Source organism: Dermacentor silvarum, chromosome 2 (assembly GCF_013339745.2).
Source record: "Dermacentor silvarum isolate Dsil-2018 chromosome 2, BIME_Dsil_1.4, whole genome shotgun sequence".
Classification (NCBI taxonomy): domain Eukaryota; kingdom Metazoa; phylum Arthropoda; class Arachnida; order Ixodida; family Ixodidae; genus Dermacentor; species Dermacentor silvarum.
In genome coordinates this window covers 3,578,661-3,596,272 of record NC_051155.1, presented here as the reverse complement: position 1 = coordinate 3,596,272, position 17,612 = coordinate 3,578,661, and the positions used below count along the sequence as shown (strand labels likewise).

At 50.8% G+C, this 17,612-nt stretch overlaps 1 protein-coding gene across 1 annotated transcript in view; it reads left to right on the top strand.

Moving 5' to 3' along the window:
• The window catches only part of LOC119441288 (probable ubiquitin carboxyl-terminal hydrolase FAF-X), a 540,581-nt gene that overhangs the window by 296,347 nt on the left and 226,622 nt on the right, over positions 1-17,612 (top strand). The window contains 3 exon segments of the mRNA XM_049661116.1: positions 7,681-7,858; positions 7,912-8,013; positions 10,946-11,088. Of these exon segments, the coding sequence (XP_049517073.1) occupies positions 7,681-7,858; positions 7,912-8,013; positions 10,946-11,088 (423 nt within the window).

The window sequence follows — 17,612 nt, the reverse complement described above, 5'->3', positions numbered from 1 at the left end:
AGCGACCATAGGCTACCCTTGCCGAAATGTAGAGCGTATGAGAACGTCAGTGCTTTTCTAAAGGACCAGCTTGCACTTGCGAAACTGAACTTTTCCCTAAACGTTGCAATCGTTGTGCAGCCTTTTTTGACTGTTTTTCAGAGTGATTCTCCAAAGACATTTTTTTAGCAAAAGAGCTTGAAACTGTCTTGAGGAGCCTCCTTGCAAGGTTCGTGAAGCGCTCGGTATTGACAGACGCCACGAGCATCACGAAACTGCTGCGAATTGATGTTCATGATACTGCCAATTACACGTCACTTGAGAAGGTGGACATTGGACGTGTGGCTGAGAAGATCTTAAAAAGCGGAAAAGCGAGTACCAAGTGTGTTTTTGAATTTAGGGGCGAGTGTCGTTAGTTCATTGTGAACATGATCCTGAAAATCATGGAGAGAAGTCCTCTTAGGTACCCTCTGGTTCGAGGGTTGTCATGTTTCGACCCCAGAGAGATGGCGAAGACAGAAATGTGCCTCGGGAAGCTGAAAGTTGTTCTTAACTGTTTAATTGACAGTAAGCTTCTTTCTGAGCACAAGATAGATATTGTGTGTGCACAATACATTCAGTTCTGCCAAGAAAAGCGGCATGAACTGCAAAATTATGAAAGAGACCATGAACGCCTTGACGTTCTCTTCGTGCGCCTTTTGAAGCATGACCCGGCGTTCTCGATGTTATGGGAAGTACTGAAGGTCCTTCTCTAGCTTAGCCATGGGCAGGCTTCAGTAGAAAGAGGTTTCAGTGTAAACAAGCAGATCGCGGTCGAAAATATGGCAGAGCTCTCGTATATCTCACAACGAGTCATCTGCGAGGCCGTGAAAACCCACGGTGGGCTGCTTAACGTTCCACTGTCGAAAGAACTGAAGTCATCAGTGCGCCAAGCCAGGCATAGGTATTATGCGCTATACATTGTGGGAATTCTCGGGTCCCATAACCGCCGCACGGGCAGCGAACGTCGCGTCAAGCGCATGCGTGCCAGGGAGAGTTGGGAGAGGGGAAACTTTCCTTCCACGGGCGGCGCGCGGGAATCGCAAGCGCTATCAGCGCCACCGGGTGGGTCACGTGATATCCCGCTGATATCGCCCGGGTCGCTTTGGTCCCCAGCAAGCGGCGATGGCGGAAGTCTCCGCCGCTGCTCCCGTATTCCCGCACGTGGTTAGTCAACCGCGTTCTTGCCGCGGCAAACGCCGCGGCCCCCCCCCCCCGTATTCCCCAGTTGGTAAGTCGGAAGCCCTTCTTTACCTAGTGTATTATTCTCTTCGAGGGAACCCTCAGCGATGTCAACTATAGCTAGCTGGCCTGCTCGAAGTGTTAGTTGCAGTCGTAATAAATGCTTTCCGAGTGTACACGTGGTTGTCGTCTTTTGTTTCCTCGAGCTTGTACCGGACCGCGGTTGATGCGCAGGCATGCGCCAACCGCGGGGCTCGGTGTGTCGAGGCTGAGGGCCGTCGGCAATCCCCCTTATCCCGACAACATGGACGCACAGAAGAAGCAAGCTGTAGCTCAACAGGTAACCTTGAAGAGATAAGCACTCGAGCTAGAGCTACAGAGCATGCAAGAGAAGAAGACAAAGCTCCAAAAAACTCTGAAGTGCTTGCAGGAGTCAGCGGATCGCTTTTCGGAAAACGCCGAAGCAAAAAACGACCTGACTTATCTTGTCAAGGCAAACAGTTTCCGTCGAACAGCCAAAGAAAAAGAAGTGGAGATAACAGCTCTTGAAAGAGAAATTAATGCGAAAATAGGGCTCCTTTCCTAAGTCATGTGAGGAAATAAAATTACGCTAACACTCCTTGAATTCTGCCTTTTTGCATCCTTGAAATCCTTGAAATGTCCTTGAATTTCCAGCCAAATATTGTGTACGAACCCTGTATACGGAGTAATGATAGCAGGTTTATCAGCTGTATAAACTTGGACATGCAGCAGCACCGGCAACACGCAGAACTGTTGTCGATGCCGTCGGCGTTTTGCCCGCGTTCGCTCAAAATGCGTGCGGCGTTGGTGACTGTTGCCGGAGCCTCTGATTGCCGCAGCTAAACGTCGCCTCCCTTCCCTCCCCCTCCCCCCCACGGCCTTTCGTGCGTCGGAAGAAGGCACGTTTGCTCTACATATATGGTGATTGTAGAGGAGGAAAGAGACGCCTACTTCTGCAGCCCTTAAGGGAGCACAGAGCAGAACGCGCGTTTGTTCTCCGGCGTGCGTTCACTCCCCGTGAAAGCGCGCGTCCCTCGCGCCCTTTCACTCGCACATACAGCGTTCAGCACGCGGCAACGATTTCATCTCCATTGATGTCATGCGGAACTTCACGGCGACGGCGACGCCGATGGCAGAAATCTGCTTTTGAGTGTCCATATAATTGCTATCGCAATAAAACTCTTCACCGCGTCAAACCGCGAACGGAGCGAGAGACTTGTGCCGCGCTTCGGTGCTGGCTCGGTTGGCAGTTTAGCTGCTTTCCTCACCCTATCATTCGTTTCACTCCTCGCCCGTCGGTCTGCCTTGTGCCTCTTTCACTCTTGCGCGCGAGGTGGAGCTAGTGAAGCTAAAGAGAGCTATAGTAGAGCAAACTTTACCACTGTTGCTCAGTGCCTTTGCGTGGAGGTTTGTGATAATATTATTTATGATAATACAAGTGCAATAACATTACCGTATTTTCCGTTCTATAAGTCGCACCTTTGTATATAAGACACACCGCCCTCAAAACGGCAGTTCTTCCGAAAAAACAAAACGTGTATAAGTCGCGCGGTTGTATAAGACGCACCTGTTCTTTCGTTAAGCGATTTAAAAAAGTTACAGTGACGGTTTCGCTCCGTGAACGCGGGTCATGCGCAAGCGTACGGGTGCCATATATTTCCACTACAGGCATATTTCTGCCGTCGTGGTTGCCGCGATGTTCCGTATAAAGTCCAAGGGCGATAACGTCGTCCCCGCGCGTCGTATGCTGTATTATGTGCGAATGAAAGCATGCGATGGTGAGCCGAATCGCGCTGTACTCTCGGAGCAACTTCGTAGTTTGCGCAGCGGCGCGCGCCGTATCTTGATAGTGATCTGCAGATGCGACGACTTCGTGGTCGGCCTGCCGCCGCTTGCATTGCTGCACCATCCTTCTCGCACTGCGCTTGGGCCCGAACTCGATCACGAGAACCCGGCACCTCGATAGCGCGCACAGAACCCGTAGCAATTAAGTCAACCAGCGCGCTTCGCGTGGCCATAACATCGGATCCGATTTTGACGGAAGTTTTTCCGAAAAAAAAAACAAGCATAGGTCGCACCATTCTGTAAGACACACCGACGAAAATTAAGAAAAAAAACGCATCTGATACACCGGAAAATGTGGTATGCTGAATGTTTTGGAAATGTTTGATGAACCAACCCAGCTAATGCTGCAGAAGCCTGAGCAGCTGTTGTGAGTGTTCGTTGTGTTAACTTTTAATATTGCGGACTTGAGAAATGATCAAGACAAGGCATGTTTTACAAAATTGCAGTATACATCTATTTGTTACAATATAATGGATCTGTAGCAAGACTACACCGAATGGTTTGGAAATGTGCGGTAAACTTACCCAGTTAATACTGGAGAAGTCAGAGTAGCTGTTGGGAGCATTCATTGTGTTTTGTGAACTTTTTTTTGGTATTGTGAACTTGCAAAGTGATCAAGGCTGGACATTATTAACATCATTGGGATATGCATTTGTTTCTTTTTATTTTAGTGCAATAACCCTATGCTGAATGTTCTGAATATTTTTGGTGCACTTTACCCAGCCTATACCGGAGAAATCTCAGCCGCTGTTGTAAGCGTTCATTTCGTGTTGTGATATTGAGAAGTTATCGAGGCTAGACATTTTTATTATAATTGTGATATACATTTATTTATTGTAAGTGCAATAAAACTGGTCATTTTTGGAAATGTTAGAATAAAGAAATCCTACTTTGGGTGCCGCTTTGAGTCCTTGAAAAACCTGTGACAGCTCCTGGAAAGTCCTGGAATATCCTTGAATTTTTGCCTTAGAAACCTGTACGAACCCTGTGAGATGGCTGTCGTCGGTTTTGTCTGCTGCTCTCTCTGTCGAGAAGGTCACAGTGCGCTCCCGCAGGTCGATAATAGCGCCATATTTCCGTAGAAAGTCGATTCCCAGGATGATGTCTCGGGAACATTCGCGAAGTACAAGGCAACTGGAGAGAAACGTACGTCCACGGATGCCAACTCGGAGTGTGCATATACCAAGTGGGGTGACTGCATGTCCGCCGGCAGTACGAATTTGTGTTCGGTACCAAGGCGTAACTACTTTCTTCAGGTGTGTCGCTAGTTTTCGGCTCACGATCGAGTAATCAGCCTCTGTGTCCAATAATGCACTGACTTCATGGTGACCGTCGAGCACCACAGGTATATCCAAAGACAGTCGGCTTCCGAGTTCAGTTGTCGTCGAATCACTGCCAGTACCTGGTCGCGTCGCTGGGAGGCCTTGCTCGCGTCGATTACCAGTGGCCTCACTCCCGAAGGTCGCTGTCTTTAGTTTTCCCGTCTAGGGCTTGGCGAACGCCCCTGCGCCACCACGAAGAGCTCCGGGAATTTGGGGAAATCGTCTCGGCGACGGTGACCATGACTGCCATCGCAAGGGCAGTGGCATGCGCTGTTGAGACAGGTATTTATTCCTCAATGGCTCTTGGTCTTTCGCCGAATCTTGGCCTTGGAGAGTCGACGGCAAAACCCTGATCTGATCACGGCAAAACCGTGAGCAAGTCCAAGGCAGCGATACGGGCATTCACGGTATACATGTCCGGCTTCGCCACAGTGATAGCACAGCGGTCGCCTGTCCGGTGTGCGCCAGACGTCCGATTTTCTTTGAAGTGGTTGGCGGTTCTCCAAGTGCTGGTTCGGTTGCACTGATGGAAGCGTATCGTGAGGCGTGGGGCGCACGAAGCGTGGAGAAGCAGGAATATACCGGCTCGCAGCTTCCGCGTATGATGCGTGCTGAAGCTCCTTCGGCACAGGTGGTGTGACCTCCCTGGCAAGCGGGACTTGCAGAGCATGCTGCATCTCGTTCCTGATGAGGCTGGATATGGATCACGCAGTAGGTTGAGGCGGGCAGTGGATACTTTGCAGCTCATCGCGTACCACTGATCGGATGAGGTCGCAGAGGGAGTCGATGTTGATGCTACCTCCGGCAGCTCCGATCTGATCCATCGATGACGCGACGCTGATTTGCCGGTCGTACACTGCTGACCACTGCTGAAGCACTTTTTCCATTGTCGTGGCTTCCGTAAAGAACTCGGCCACAGTTGTCGGGGGACTCCGAACAAGGCCAGCGAAAAGCTGCTCCTTAACCCCTCAGATTAAGTGGCGGAGCTTCCTATCTTCTGCCTTGTCCGGGTCAGCTCGACGAAAGAGGCGCGTCATGTCCTCAACGTACATCATCATACTTTCGTTGGGCATTTGGATGCACGACTGAATGGCCTGCTCGGCGCATTCACAGCGATCAGCATTGGCGTAACTTGCCCGCAGATGACGACAAAAGTCGCTCCACGACGAGAAGGGTTCGCGGTTCTCGTACCAGGTGCGAGCGCCATCCTCCAGGCTAAAGTACACATTCTTCAGCTTATTCACATCGGTCCACCCATTGAAATCGGCGACGCGTTCGAACTGAGCCAACCAGCCTTCGACGTCCTCAAAGATGGAACCATGGAAGACTTTTGGCACTTTCTGTAGCGTATAGTGAGCAGCAGTAGTAGTGCCTTCCATACCGCTTTGGTGCGTAGCTGACGTAGTCTCGGGAAGAGGTCCAAGCTCAGGGGGCAATCCTCGGACTCTTCGGCTGGCCCGGTGAACAGGTGTTGTCACTGTAGGCACAGGGCTACCAGGAGGCGTGTAGGACATTTGCTGGGACTACCCAGCACCTCCACCAGTTTGTCACGTGCAACAGAAGGCCTTCAGAGCAAGAAGTACTACACCGGCAGAGACGAGTACTAGCCAGGAAGATGGCTGACCCCAAAAACGAAAAACCTCTTCTTCTTCTTCTCTCCTTGCCTGAATACTGGCTCGCGCTCGCCGCAGCTCGTGACCTGGTGGCAATATAATGAAATAATTTCGGCTCCCCCTTGTGGGGATTGAGGTATGCACCGACACTGTTGGCATGGGCATTCACCTGTCTGGCAGTCCCTGGGCCTCTCCCCGTTCCCCCCACGACGTTTGTTGGCGTGGAAGTGTTTGCATGCGGGATAGTTACTGTCGGTTGCTTACGGCGGAGTGCAGGTCTCGCCTTTCTCCGGGTATGGGTATGGACATGCTTTCCTCTCTTCTGCCAGCCACCTCTCTGTCTAGGACTTGAGCTTGCACACAGTGCCTTTGCCCATGCAGTGGGCGCCTGCCTTGTGTTGATCTTTTCTGGACGCTAAGCGAAAGAGAGGTGCCTAGTGCTCGCGCTGGGTCATTCCCCGCTGAGCCACACTTGCCGAAGGCCCAAGCCGAATGAGATTGCCTGAGGTCTCGTGAGTTGGCCCATTGGTTATCGCGAGAGCAAGTAGCATAGCCGCTGGAACTTCTCCTAGCACCATGTCCCAGTGGGAGCCTTTGAGCGTGGTGTGGGAGCCTTTTGGTTACCACGCTGCCCCGGGACCGGGCGTTTGTGCAGTGTTCGGTGCCGCCAGAGACAGGAAACGGTTTCCTAATTCAGGGCAATACTGTACTTGCGGCCTGAGCGCACACGCAGCGGTGCGCTAGAGGCGACGGCTGATGCGGCCCTGTAGCTCACTAAGCTCGAACCCGCGGTGGTCGGTATTCCTGTGAGGCCCTAAGACTCCACACCCTTCAACTTTGTTATAACAAGGTTCGAGTGTATGCTCAAGTTTCATATCGAAAGTGAGAAAGCGATTCTAAACAGCGACAAACTACACAATGCGAATGTGTGATCATCTGTTGCTAGGAAGGCGTTGAAACTGCACAGGTGGCAAACATGATTGGGATGCTCCGCTGTTGTCAGCTGAGCTTCTTGCACTGAAAGCTTGTGAAGCTTTCAGCAGTGATTGTGCGTCATGGAAAAGCTGCGTGCATCAACCCTCCAACTACACTGAATATCAGAGAAACCATAAAGTAGATTTTATTTCATATATTTCATTTATTTCCACCTCAAAGGCCCACAGGCATTGCATAAAAGGAGGCATTGACATGTTTTCAATAGCTCAGAAAGTTAACAACACAAAAGAAACAATAACATACCAAACGATAAGAAATGGAAGAATGCAGTTTGTGAGTAGTTATGTATTACTAACCAAAGGTGTTACATTATATGGCAATAATTGTACAGTACTAGCGCCAAATTAAGCTACACATGTTTATTTGATCAGTAGTATTAACAAAAATTTTCAAGTAAAACATACAACAATTTGCATGGTATTTGACGTATGTGCACTTACTTTAGGATGTAATGCTTAGTTACGCTAAATGTTGTGTTGGTATTTCCTGGAATTTCTGGCGGTCTGTACATGTCACAGTAGTGTCTGGGAGATGTCTGATTCGTGACTCAAATTCCAGCATTCGCTATTTCAGTTGTATTGGTAGGCTCGATTGTTTGAGCATGCCCAGTTGCAAAATTTGTAGACACGAGTGCTGTGTTGGGGAACTGTCTTTCAGCTGCTCCTTTTGATGCCTTCCTGCAGGCGTGGTTCGCTGCTGCTGCTGAAGCTGAGCAAGCTGCTGCTGACGGTGGTGGGCCACTGCCTCGCCCAGCAGGCACCCGAGGGTCTGGCCCAGGCCCTCAAGCACGTGCCCAGCATGGGGCCCGAGGGCACCCTGCACTCGGTTGGCATGCGGCTGGCAACCCTGCTTCGACACCAGGTCAGAGGCTACAGGTGGGCGAAGGAGGAGGCTCACCATTTGTTTCTTGACAGGCCCTCCACCTGCCAGACCTGGGCACTATACAAGCCGTCCTCAAGCTGGCCTGGGACTCGGCTGGACTGCCAGCCCCAGAAGAGGGCAGCGCTTCCAGTCAGGTTGGTCCAACATGGCTTTCACAATTGACTGCAGTCAGCCTGGTGTTTGTTGCACCTGATGGAATTGGCACAAGCTTAACCCAGGAACTCATTTATTTGCCCTGAAGGGCCCCGGATGGGGCATTACATAAGGCCCCCCCTTATGGGGGTAACAAATGGTAACCACGTGTCACAAAGATGAAGCACATTGATACATATTGCAAAAACACGTAAACACAGTAAACACATGAAAATGAAAAAGCCCATAAACATGAAAAGAAAACGGGTTACTGCTGGGGCTGTGGACAATACTAGTGTAATAATAACTGTTCAAATTTTACAGAATTTATTTCACTGACGATACCGCAGGATGTACATTCCAATCTGATATGGCAGTTGGCAGAAATGATTTATTGAAAGCGTTAGTTGAACAATGTGACTATCAAACAGACGTCGTGATGATCTTGTGGGGGGCAGAATTAGGCTCTCACGTAATTGAGGAAAATTTTAATGTAGCTTATGAAAAAGGCAAAGACTTGCAATCTTACGACGGGATGCCAGAGGGGTTAGCCCAATCGAAGTTTTGATGTTAGTGATGCTGAGCCGAGAATTGTATTTGGATGTTATAAAATGAGCAGCTCGATTTTGTGATGCCTCTAATGCCTGGATTAGGTACCCTTGAAGGGGGTTCCAGATAGGGAATACGTATTCAAGTTTGCTACGGATGAAAGTTCCATATGCGATTCGTTGAACCGTGGGCGAAGCAAACGTGAGTGATCATCTGATGAAACCTAGTGATTTAAAATGCTTGCAGAAAGCGACATGATGTGCTTTGACCAGCTTAGATTACTTGTTATTTCTTTGCCTAGATACCTATAAAATGCTACTTGTGATAGCGCGGTAGTGTTTAGCATGTACGAGAAGTGTAGGTTAAATCGCTTACGAGACATGTGCATAAACTTACATTTTGATGCATTTGACTGCCTCAGCCAGGTCGGACGCCAATTTTGGATTAAGGTTAAATCGTGCTGCAGCAATGACTGATCGTCAATAGTAGAGATATGTCAGTAGAGAACGCAATCATCTGTGAGGAGACGAATGGATGATGAAATTTCAGCAGGAAGGTCATTGATAAAGATTAGGAACAGAAGCAGGCCAAGAACAGAGCCCTGGGGGACTCCGGAGATAACGTTAGTAGCGGCAGAAAGATGGCTTTCGATGACGATGTACTGCGAACATTCAGTTAAAAAGCAGTGAATCCATGAAAATATCAGCAGATCCAGTTCAGTCATGAGGCGCTGGTGGGGAACACGGTCAAAAGCCTTAGAAAAATTAAGGTAAATGATGTCAATTTGAAACGATGAGTCTAGGCTTAGGCGGAGGTCAGTCGTGAGTTAAAAAAGTTTAGATTCGCACAATAAGCCAGACCAAAATCCGTGTTGGTTTGAGAAGAAAAAGGAATTATCATACAGGTGCTTTGCCAAGTGGGAGGGTTGTGCATTTTTAGGTTTTATATTTTTTAAAATTCAAGGGGGGATGGGGGGTAAAAATTGGGTGCTATCTTTCAAGCTGATAATCAGGGAGAAATCGGGTTGTTTGTGGAACCATTCCGAAATTCTGTTTTTTTTGGGTTGATTTTACAATTGTAACACATTCGGGGCTTTCGTTGTTTATTATTTTTTTTTTCTGGAGCGTATCACGATCTCTTTAACACTACCGTGTTAAAACTAGGGATCTGTTTCAAGCAGGCAATCGGGGAGACATCAGGGTTTTCTAGCAAATACTCAAATTCATTAGGATTACAAATAAATGCATGCATTTGTGTCGTAGATTTTTGCATTTGTGTTCCTTGATCTTGACTTATGATTTATTTATGAATTTATTTATGATTTCTTTTGGAATTATGTTTGCCATTTCCAATGGCTGTTTACTTATATATTATTTGCCCAAAGGTGTTGTAAAACATTGCAGTATCAATAAGTTAAAAAAAACAATAAAACATTCTTCTGCACGAAAAGAGTGCAATCGCCCTCTTTCACTTCTACTATGCGCGGTTGGAGGAAGATTAATAGTGCATTTCACAAGCTGCATGCAGCAGGGCCGAGGCGGTTCCAACCCGCTTTTCTTCTGCCGGCCTCCGTAGAATGTCATGCTGAGTTACTAACTTAGAGTGAGGCGTTGGGAGCCATGTAGTGTCCACAGTACTGCACAAAACTTGTGAAATGAACTATAGGTCACTGGAGTTCACGCCAACAGGATCTCACTTCGTTGTCCCGAGGCCGAGTAGCTAGCGCATGTGCACAGCGAACTCTGTGCAGCGTAATAAAAATAAATTGGTATGTGGTTTTGAACTTTGGGGAGAAATAGGGTTCAACCCGATTCTCCTTAAACATGTTTGGGTTGTAAAAATCGGGTAAAATCGGGTTTTACCCGAAAACAAAGAACCCTATCTATATGTTCAATAAGTTTGCATGCAATGCATGTTAGCGAGATAGGACGATAATTTGACGGATCGGAGCAGCTTCCTGCCTTGCAAATGGGTACAACTCTGCTTACCTTCCACTTGGACGTGATTTGGCCACTGGAAATGGACTGCATGAAAATGATTTGTAGAACGTGACTGGATATTACTTTTGCACCTTTAATGATTTTAGCAGATATGTTGTCAGGCCCAGTGGATATCTTTAAATTATCAATTATTTTACAGATTCCTTCTGCCGAGATACTAACTCATCATCGATCATCATATTCCCAGTAGTGACTTTTTGCTAAAAAACAAGAAAATGTGTTTCTCGTCAACATGGCATGTCAACGGTGGCCCAAGAGCTTGTGGGAATTGACATTTACGAAATGCGGGGGCAGGGGTGATAAAATAATGAGTGTTTACTATAATAGCTTGATAGGAACGCTTTTTATTGCCAAATGTAATTTAAAAAGAGCGGCTGTGGTCCAGGCGGCTGATGAAGAGCTGTGCCAGGAGGCCCTGGAAACACTGACGCTGGCACTGAGCCTGCAGCCCTCGGCCCTGTCACAGCTGCTTGGGGACCCCGACTGGTCAAACTTTGTGCTCGACCTGCTGCTGCACTGCCCGCACAGGTCAGTGAACTTGCCAGCTGCACAGGTTTCTTTTTTTTTTTTTTTTCAGCATGAAAAGGTACTTCAGGTTCTCAGCAAAACAGATGTTCAAAGGAAGATGGAAACATGAAATGCTGAGAAGTAGTCGGAAAAGGAACGTTGCTTTGGGCCAGTATTGCGACAAACGGGTCGTGTCTTTGTCAGGGCAGCAACTGCTTTCTTTAGCAGCATTTTTATCTACGCATAATAAGTTCGCCTCCTCCTGCGCCACCCACAATGGGGGAGGAGGAGAATAGGCAGGGGCATGGTGTGTGGTGTACCTATCGTCAAAGGAAGAGGTAGACAGATCAGAAAGCACAGAAGGAGGGACAAAGGTAAGTGTGGAGTTATGAGAGAAAAGGTGAACAATGGGGGTACTGTTTTGGGTTCTATCAGGAACTGTTGAACAAATCTCTCTGGAATTCGAAAGAGGTGAGCAGAGGGGGAAGACCTGGTAGCAACCTGTGTTCGGTCAGAGTCCTTGAATAGCTTCAATTGAAAGAGCTATTACGGGACTCTGGCTCGGTTGAGAGTGCAAATGAAAACTGAAAGAGCACGCATACACATACGTCTGGGAGAAGAAAAAAGACCCTTAATAATTAAGGGTACTTTGTGTGATTAGTATTGCGACTGGATTCGAGAGCTCCCTTTGAAATATTTATACTTGTTTGTTGGAATGTATTTAGCTTGTGAATGAGATATAACTGGTCTATATTTTCTATCTCTGGGAGACCAGAAGTTTGACTGTTGGAAACAAAGTTTAGTTTCATCGAAATTGTGACCTGACAAATTAAAGAGCTGTGCCACTGCTTAAGGAATTTTCTTGGCTGTATCCACAACCTGCCACAGTGGCTCAGTCAGCTAAGGCGTTGCGCTGCTGAGCACGAGATCGTGGGATAAAATCCCGGCCGCGGCGGCTGCATTTTGATGGACTCGAAATGCAAAAACGCCCGTGTGCTTGCGTTCTAGTGCACGTTAACAAACCCGAGGTGGTCAAAATTAATCCGGAGCCCTCCACTACGGCGTGTCTCATAATCAGAACTGGTTTTGGCATGTAAAAACCCCAGAAAGAAGATGGCTGTGTCTACGCAGTGCCCATATAGTCTAACATTAATTGGATGTCCTATTTCACCGGTATATTGTTTGTGGCACAGTGAACATTCGAACATGAAAACAATGTTTGAACTGGTGCAGCCTGTACTGGATTTCGTGCATACGGAACAGCCGCCGCAGTGTGGCTACACTTAGGAAGACGCCCGCTTGATATAGTGTCGCCATTTTGGCCTCCTTTATCTTCCCTGTAAATAAAGTGTAAATAGCCTTGGGCATCAGTTACACGTAACAATATAGTCGCTTCTAACTTTTATGTCATGTGTCATGAACTTTCCTCCACCTTGTTGGCTTCTGCAGAACTAATTAGCCATAACTTTGTCATTTTCAAGGTGTTTGCAGGTGTTATAATTGGAGCGAGCACAGGCTGCTATTTTGACAGTGTACTGTGGCTTTACTTTAGCGAGTACTAACATGTCCTTAATGTTTGTATTGCCGCGATATGTAACTCTAGGTACATCCAGCAACACTTTTCTAAGGCACTCATTGCTTGCTAAAATTGGGTAGTATTTCTCTAGAACAGTGGTTCTCAGCCATGGATGTGTCTGAGACCCCTTGTGGACCGGTGGAAGAGATGGGGGATCCCCTTGGAGTGATGGGGCGGGAGGGGTCAAATGTTTTCCTTTTCCACAAAAAGATAAACAAAATGAAAATCAGGGTAGCTTGTACTAGTGGCGCAAGGCTACAGATATAGCGGGGCTGATCGGTTCCTAGCTGGTCCTGGCTATTGTGGGAATTATGAAGGTTCATATTTCCCCGCGTCCTTACGCGCGCCACGGAAGTGAGGAGAGCAGACGCCTTTTTCCCTCTTCCCGTTCGGGGAGCCAAACGGCTTTTCGTGCGGTTGCGCGATCCTCTTGGAAACCGGTTGCAAACGCAGCGGTGACGTGTACGCGGAGCCCCGCGCTCATTGGACCGAGCCCAGAACGAGGTGGGGCGGTCGCGATCGGCGCAACCGGCGCACGCCGGAGAAATGAGAGACGACTGCGAGCCGCGACGAAGGACGGAGTTCAGGTAACCATCTTGTTCCCTTCCTTTGTCGTGCCCTACCTCGTTCGACCACTATCGACCCCGACAAACGTCGAGTTCGAGGCCTGCTTCCACGCGAATTCCCATGGAGCAATAAACCCTTTTTATACTTGCTACACTATCGTGTGTTGTCGTGTTTCTGCCTGTCCTTGTACCGCCGAACCCCTGTAGTACAAGGCAAGCACACGGGAGTTGGCCGTCAAGCCTAAGCCTTACGACAAAGGCGGCTTGAGAGAACCCGGAGACTACAACTGGCGCCCAACGGGATTTCTCGTTTGCAGACGCAATCGAGCAGCCGGCTCCCGCGACACGATGACGAGCCCGCAGTACGAACTTAGCGATCTCATGGAGTTGGCCAATATTTGCAGTCGGGCCAGGGAAAACTCGGGCCTCGTTGCATCGGCCGCATCACCCACAAATGTGGGCCGTGCAAACACGTACTGCACTACCGCACCCGCTACAAATGTAGGAGTGCCCGACCCCGCGCACCTCACCAACACGCCGGCATTCTTCGACGGGTTACCGAACCTATTCTCTTCAGTCGGGGAAATCTTGGTTCCCTCCGTGCGCGCCGTCAACACAGCGGATTACGGCGGCGGTTCCCGGAGCCCCTTTTCGAACGGCGAAGAACCTCCGTCCACCACACATGTCCTCAGAACATCGGAAAATTTCGGTGTACACTACCCAGGGCCCGACTCAGACGAGGTCGTGCCCGTAGCAAATGCGCCCGCCGCCGGCGCAGCCGCCCCGGGCACTTTGAGCGCGCACTCGGTCTGGCCAAACGGCGCAACTCCGCTCTCCGTCACGCAGCGAGATCGCCACGCGTCACGGAGCCCGATAGTGACCAGTGCCCAGTAAACACGGGGGCCTCCGCAATCGGGCCGGACAGTGTTGGCGGTTCCAATAGCGGAGGAATGCCTGCAGACGCGGCAAACCCCGTGCACACGCTGGCGAGCGCTTTGCAACAGGTGTTGCAAACCGCGATTTCACCCGGGCCTCGGATCGGAGTACCGATACCGGCGTACAGTGGTTACGGCGATCAGATGAGCGCTAATTTTTTTTTACTGGCGTTGCGACAGTACGAGCAAGGGACTGGCATGCGCGAGAGTGCGGTGTTGGAGAGAGTTCTCCCGGTTGCTCTAGTCGGCCAAGCTGCCCGGTGGTACTGTTTGGTTGGCCACACGGCGAGCAGCATGGACGAGTTTCGTAGGCTATTTAGAGACGAATTCCTTCCGTACGACTACCGACTGCAGATGCGGAGGGAGTTGGAGCTGCGCACGCAAGCCCCGGACGAATCGCTGTTGGAGTATGTCTGAGCGATGCAGGAGCTTTTCGAGTACGCGGATCCGAGTGCTTCGAACACGGAGCGAGTGGAACGAGTAATTCGACAAAGTCATCCTACCTTTGCACTTTACCTGTGCGGTTCACGTTGCAGAGACCTGAATGAGCTGGCCGCAGAATCACGCCGGGTGCAAGCCGAAATCTCGGCAGCCCGCGCGTATCGACCACCGCCGCCTCCATCGGAGTCCTTGGAACCAAGCTGCGCTTGGCACGGCAGCGGGCGCACGAGCAGCGAACACGCTGTGATGCCGGGTCGGTCCTCGGGTGCACCCGTGCCGTTCGAAATCTCGGACCGCGCCCTCGATCCCTACTCATACGGGTGGAGGACCGCGCAAGCAAGACAGTCAGGAGGCTTGTCCGGCGCGCAACATCACGCCCGATCAGACGATCGCAGACCAGTGACGCAGCTAGGTGGACCCGATAGAAACGCGATCACGTACGGTCGACCTCACCCTGACGATTGGGGATCGGCGGAGCAGCCCCACTTCGCTCAAGCCACGGCGAGGAACACCGTGCGCAGTTTCAACTGTGCCCAGATGGGACACATCGCGCGTGAGTGCTCCAACCAGCAGGGAAACGAGGCGGGCCTCCGGTAACACTGCCGGCGGCCACGGCAACAGCCTGCGAGGCAAACACCATCGCGGCATCTTCAGTCTTTCGAGTCGGAGCGCCTAACAACGTGAATTCCCCTTTTATAGATCTCGCAATCGCGGGGACTACCTTCAAAAAACGACTCGATACCGGTGCAAGTGCATCGATGATCGGAGACGAGGTCGCGTCCCACCTCGAACGGAGAGGGGTCAAGTTACGGCAGCGAAAACTACCTCTTCAATTGGCGTGCGGAGAGGCCTGCTCGAACGGCGATGTGCGACTCGTCATGCACTGGAATCAGCGGCGGTAGAGGCAGCGATTCATTCATCTGACGGACCTCACGGTCCCAGTAATCCTCGGCCGAGATTTCTTGGCGAAGAGTGGCATTGTGATCGACTTCGGCAACGGTGGTTACCGGGAACACTCGTTGGCGCCGCTCGCGCATTTCGCCGCACCGGCATTCGCCGAAGTGGAAAGGAGGAATCTTTTCGAAGAGAGCAACGCGTCTCGCGCGCTGCCGAAACCGCTCGCGGCGGCCTGTCAACACGGATTTTCGCCAAGACCGGATCGGAAAAGGTGCGATCTCCTGGCGGACGTCGGTGATCTGACAGAGCACGAGCGAGACCGCGTCTTATCGTTGTTAAACGACTTCGATGAGATGTTTACAGACCGCCCAGGTTGCACGAAGTTGGTACAACACCGCATCGACACGGGCGACGCGCAGCCTTTAAATCCAACCCTAGACCGGTCAGTCCTGCCAAATGGGAGGCAATTGACGCGGCGCTACAGGAGCTGCTCGAGGCTGGTATCGTCTGGCGGTCCACGAGCCCCTGGGGTTTCCCAGTCGTGCTCGTCCCCAAAAAGGATGGGAGTTCCCGTCTCTGTGTGGACTACCGGCGGCTGAATACAGTCACGAAGAAGGGTGCTTATCCCTTCCTAAGGGTGGACGAGATAGTTTCCAACCTCGGCGGAGCGAAGTACTTCTCTACGCTGGATGCTAGCAAAGGTTATCTCCAAGTAGAGATGCGGCCAGGCGACGAGTGCAAAACGGCATTTATTTGCCACAGGGGCCTCTACGAATTCGTGCGGATGCCCTTCGGTCTCTCTGGAAGTCCGAGCACGTTTCAACGGCTGATAGACCGCGTACTTGGGGACGCCAAATGGCATCACGCGCTCGCCTATCTCGACGATATCGTCGTGTACTCGCACACCTTTGAAGAGCACTTGGATCATCTTCGAGACGTCCTGGGAAAACTCCGGGCGGCCGGCCTCACACTCAACCCGGCCAAGGCGCAAATCTGCAGAGCAGAAGTGAGCTTGCTCGGTTACCGGGTGGAACGAGGGCAGGTGTTCCCGGACCCGGAGAAACTTCGAGCAATCGTCGAGTTTTCAGAACCGCAAGACGTGAGCGGTGTACGCCGCTTTCTTGGGATGGTAGGCTACTACCGACAGTTCATTCCCAACTGCGTACGCATGCAAGCCCCGTTAACAAAACTGTTGAAGAAGGGCATGGCTTGGGAATGGGGGCAGGAGCAACGGCAAAGCTTCCGCCATCTCGCTCAGGGCATCGCAGACACAGCCTCACTGAAACTACCGGACCTAAACAGGCATTTCGTGATCCAGACAGATGCCTGCGATTTCGGAATTGGTGCAGTGCTCCTTCAGGCAGAAGGGACTGAGCTACGCCCGGTGGCATTCGCAAGCCGCGCGCTGACGCCGGCAGAGCGCAACTATTCAGTGACGGAAAAGCAATGTTTGGCAGTGATCTATGCACTCCGAAAATTCGAGATGTACGTAGAAGGAACAAGGTTCACAGTCGAGACCGATCACATGGCCTTGACTTGGCTGACCCGCCTCCGTGAGCAAAGCGGGACGCTTGCGCGTTGGGCCCTGACCTTACAGCGCTTCGAGTTCGAGATCTGCTATCGCAAAGGAACCACAAACGTGGTCGCCGATGCGCTTTCACGGGCGCCGGTGAAGGACACCCTACCAGCCGGTCACGAGGAGGAGGAGGGGGCAGCCGTGCCGCTCTCATCGCGGGGAAGCCGGGGAGAAGGGAAAACCCCGCCGGCACAAAACCAAGAGCACGTGCATCTCATTAGAGTGAGGCCGCCCCTCGAGATTGCATTCAGCAGAGATCAGCTCATCAGGGCTCAAAAGGACGACACTCACTGTCAAAACCTGGTCGCCAGCCTCAGGGAAGAGACGGACCCAGAGAGAGGAGTCGGAGAGCGCACGGAAACCGCCGGTACGACGGTGGGTGCGGACTCTAGGGCAGCTGAGACTGAGCTGGAGAGCTATCTGCTTGATGCAGACGGAGTTTTGCTGAAATACGTGCCAGGCAAAGAAGACTCAAATGAGAGATTCAAAGCCGTCATCCCGCGCCAGCTCAGACGAGCGGCATTGCAGCATTACCACGACATAGATGGCCACGG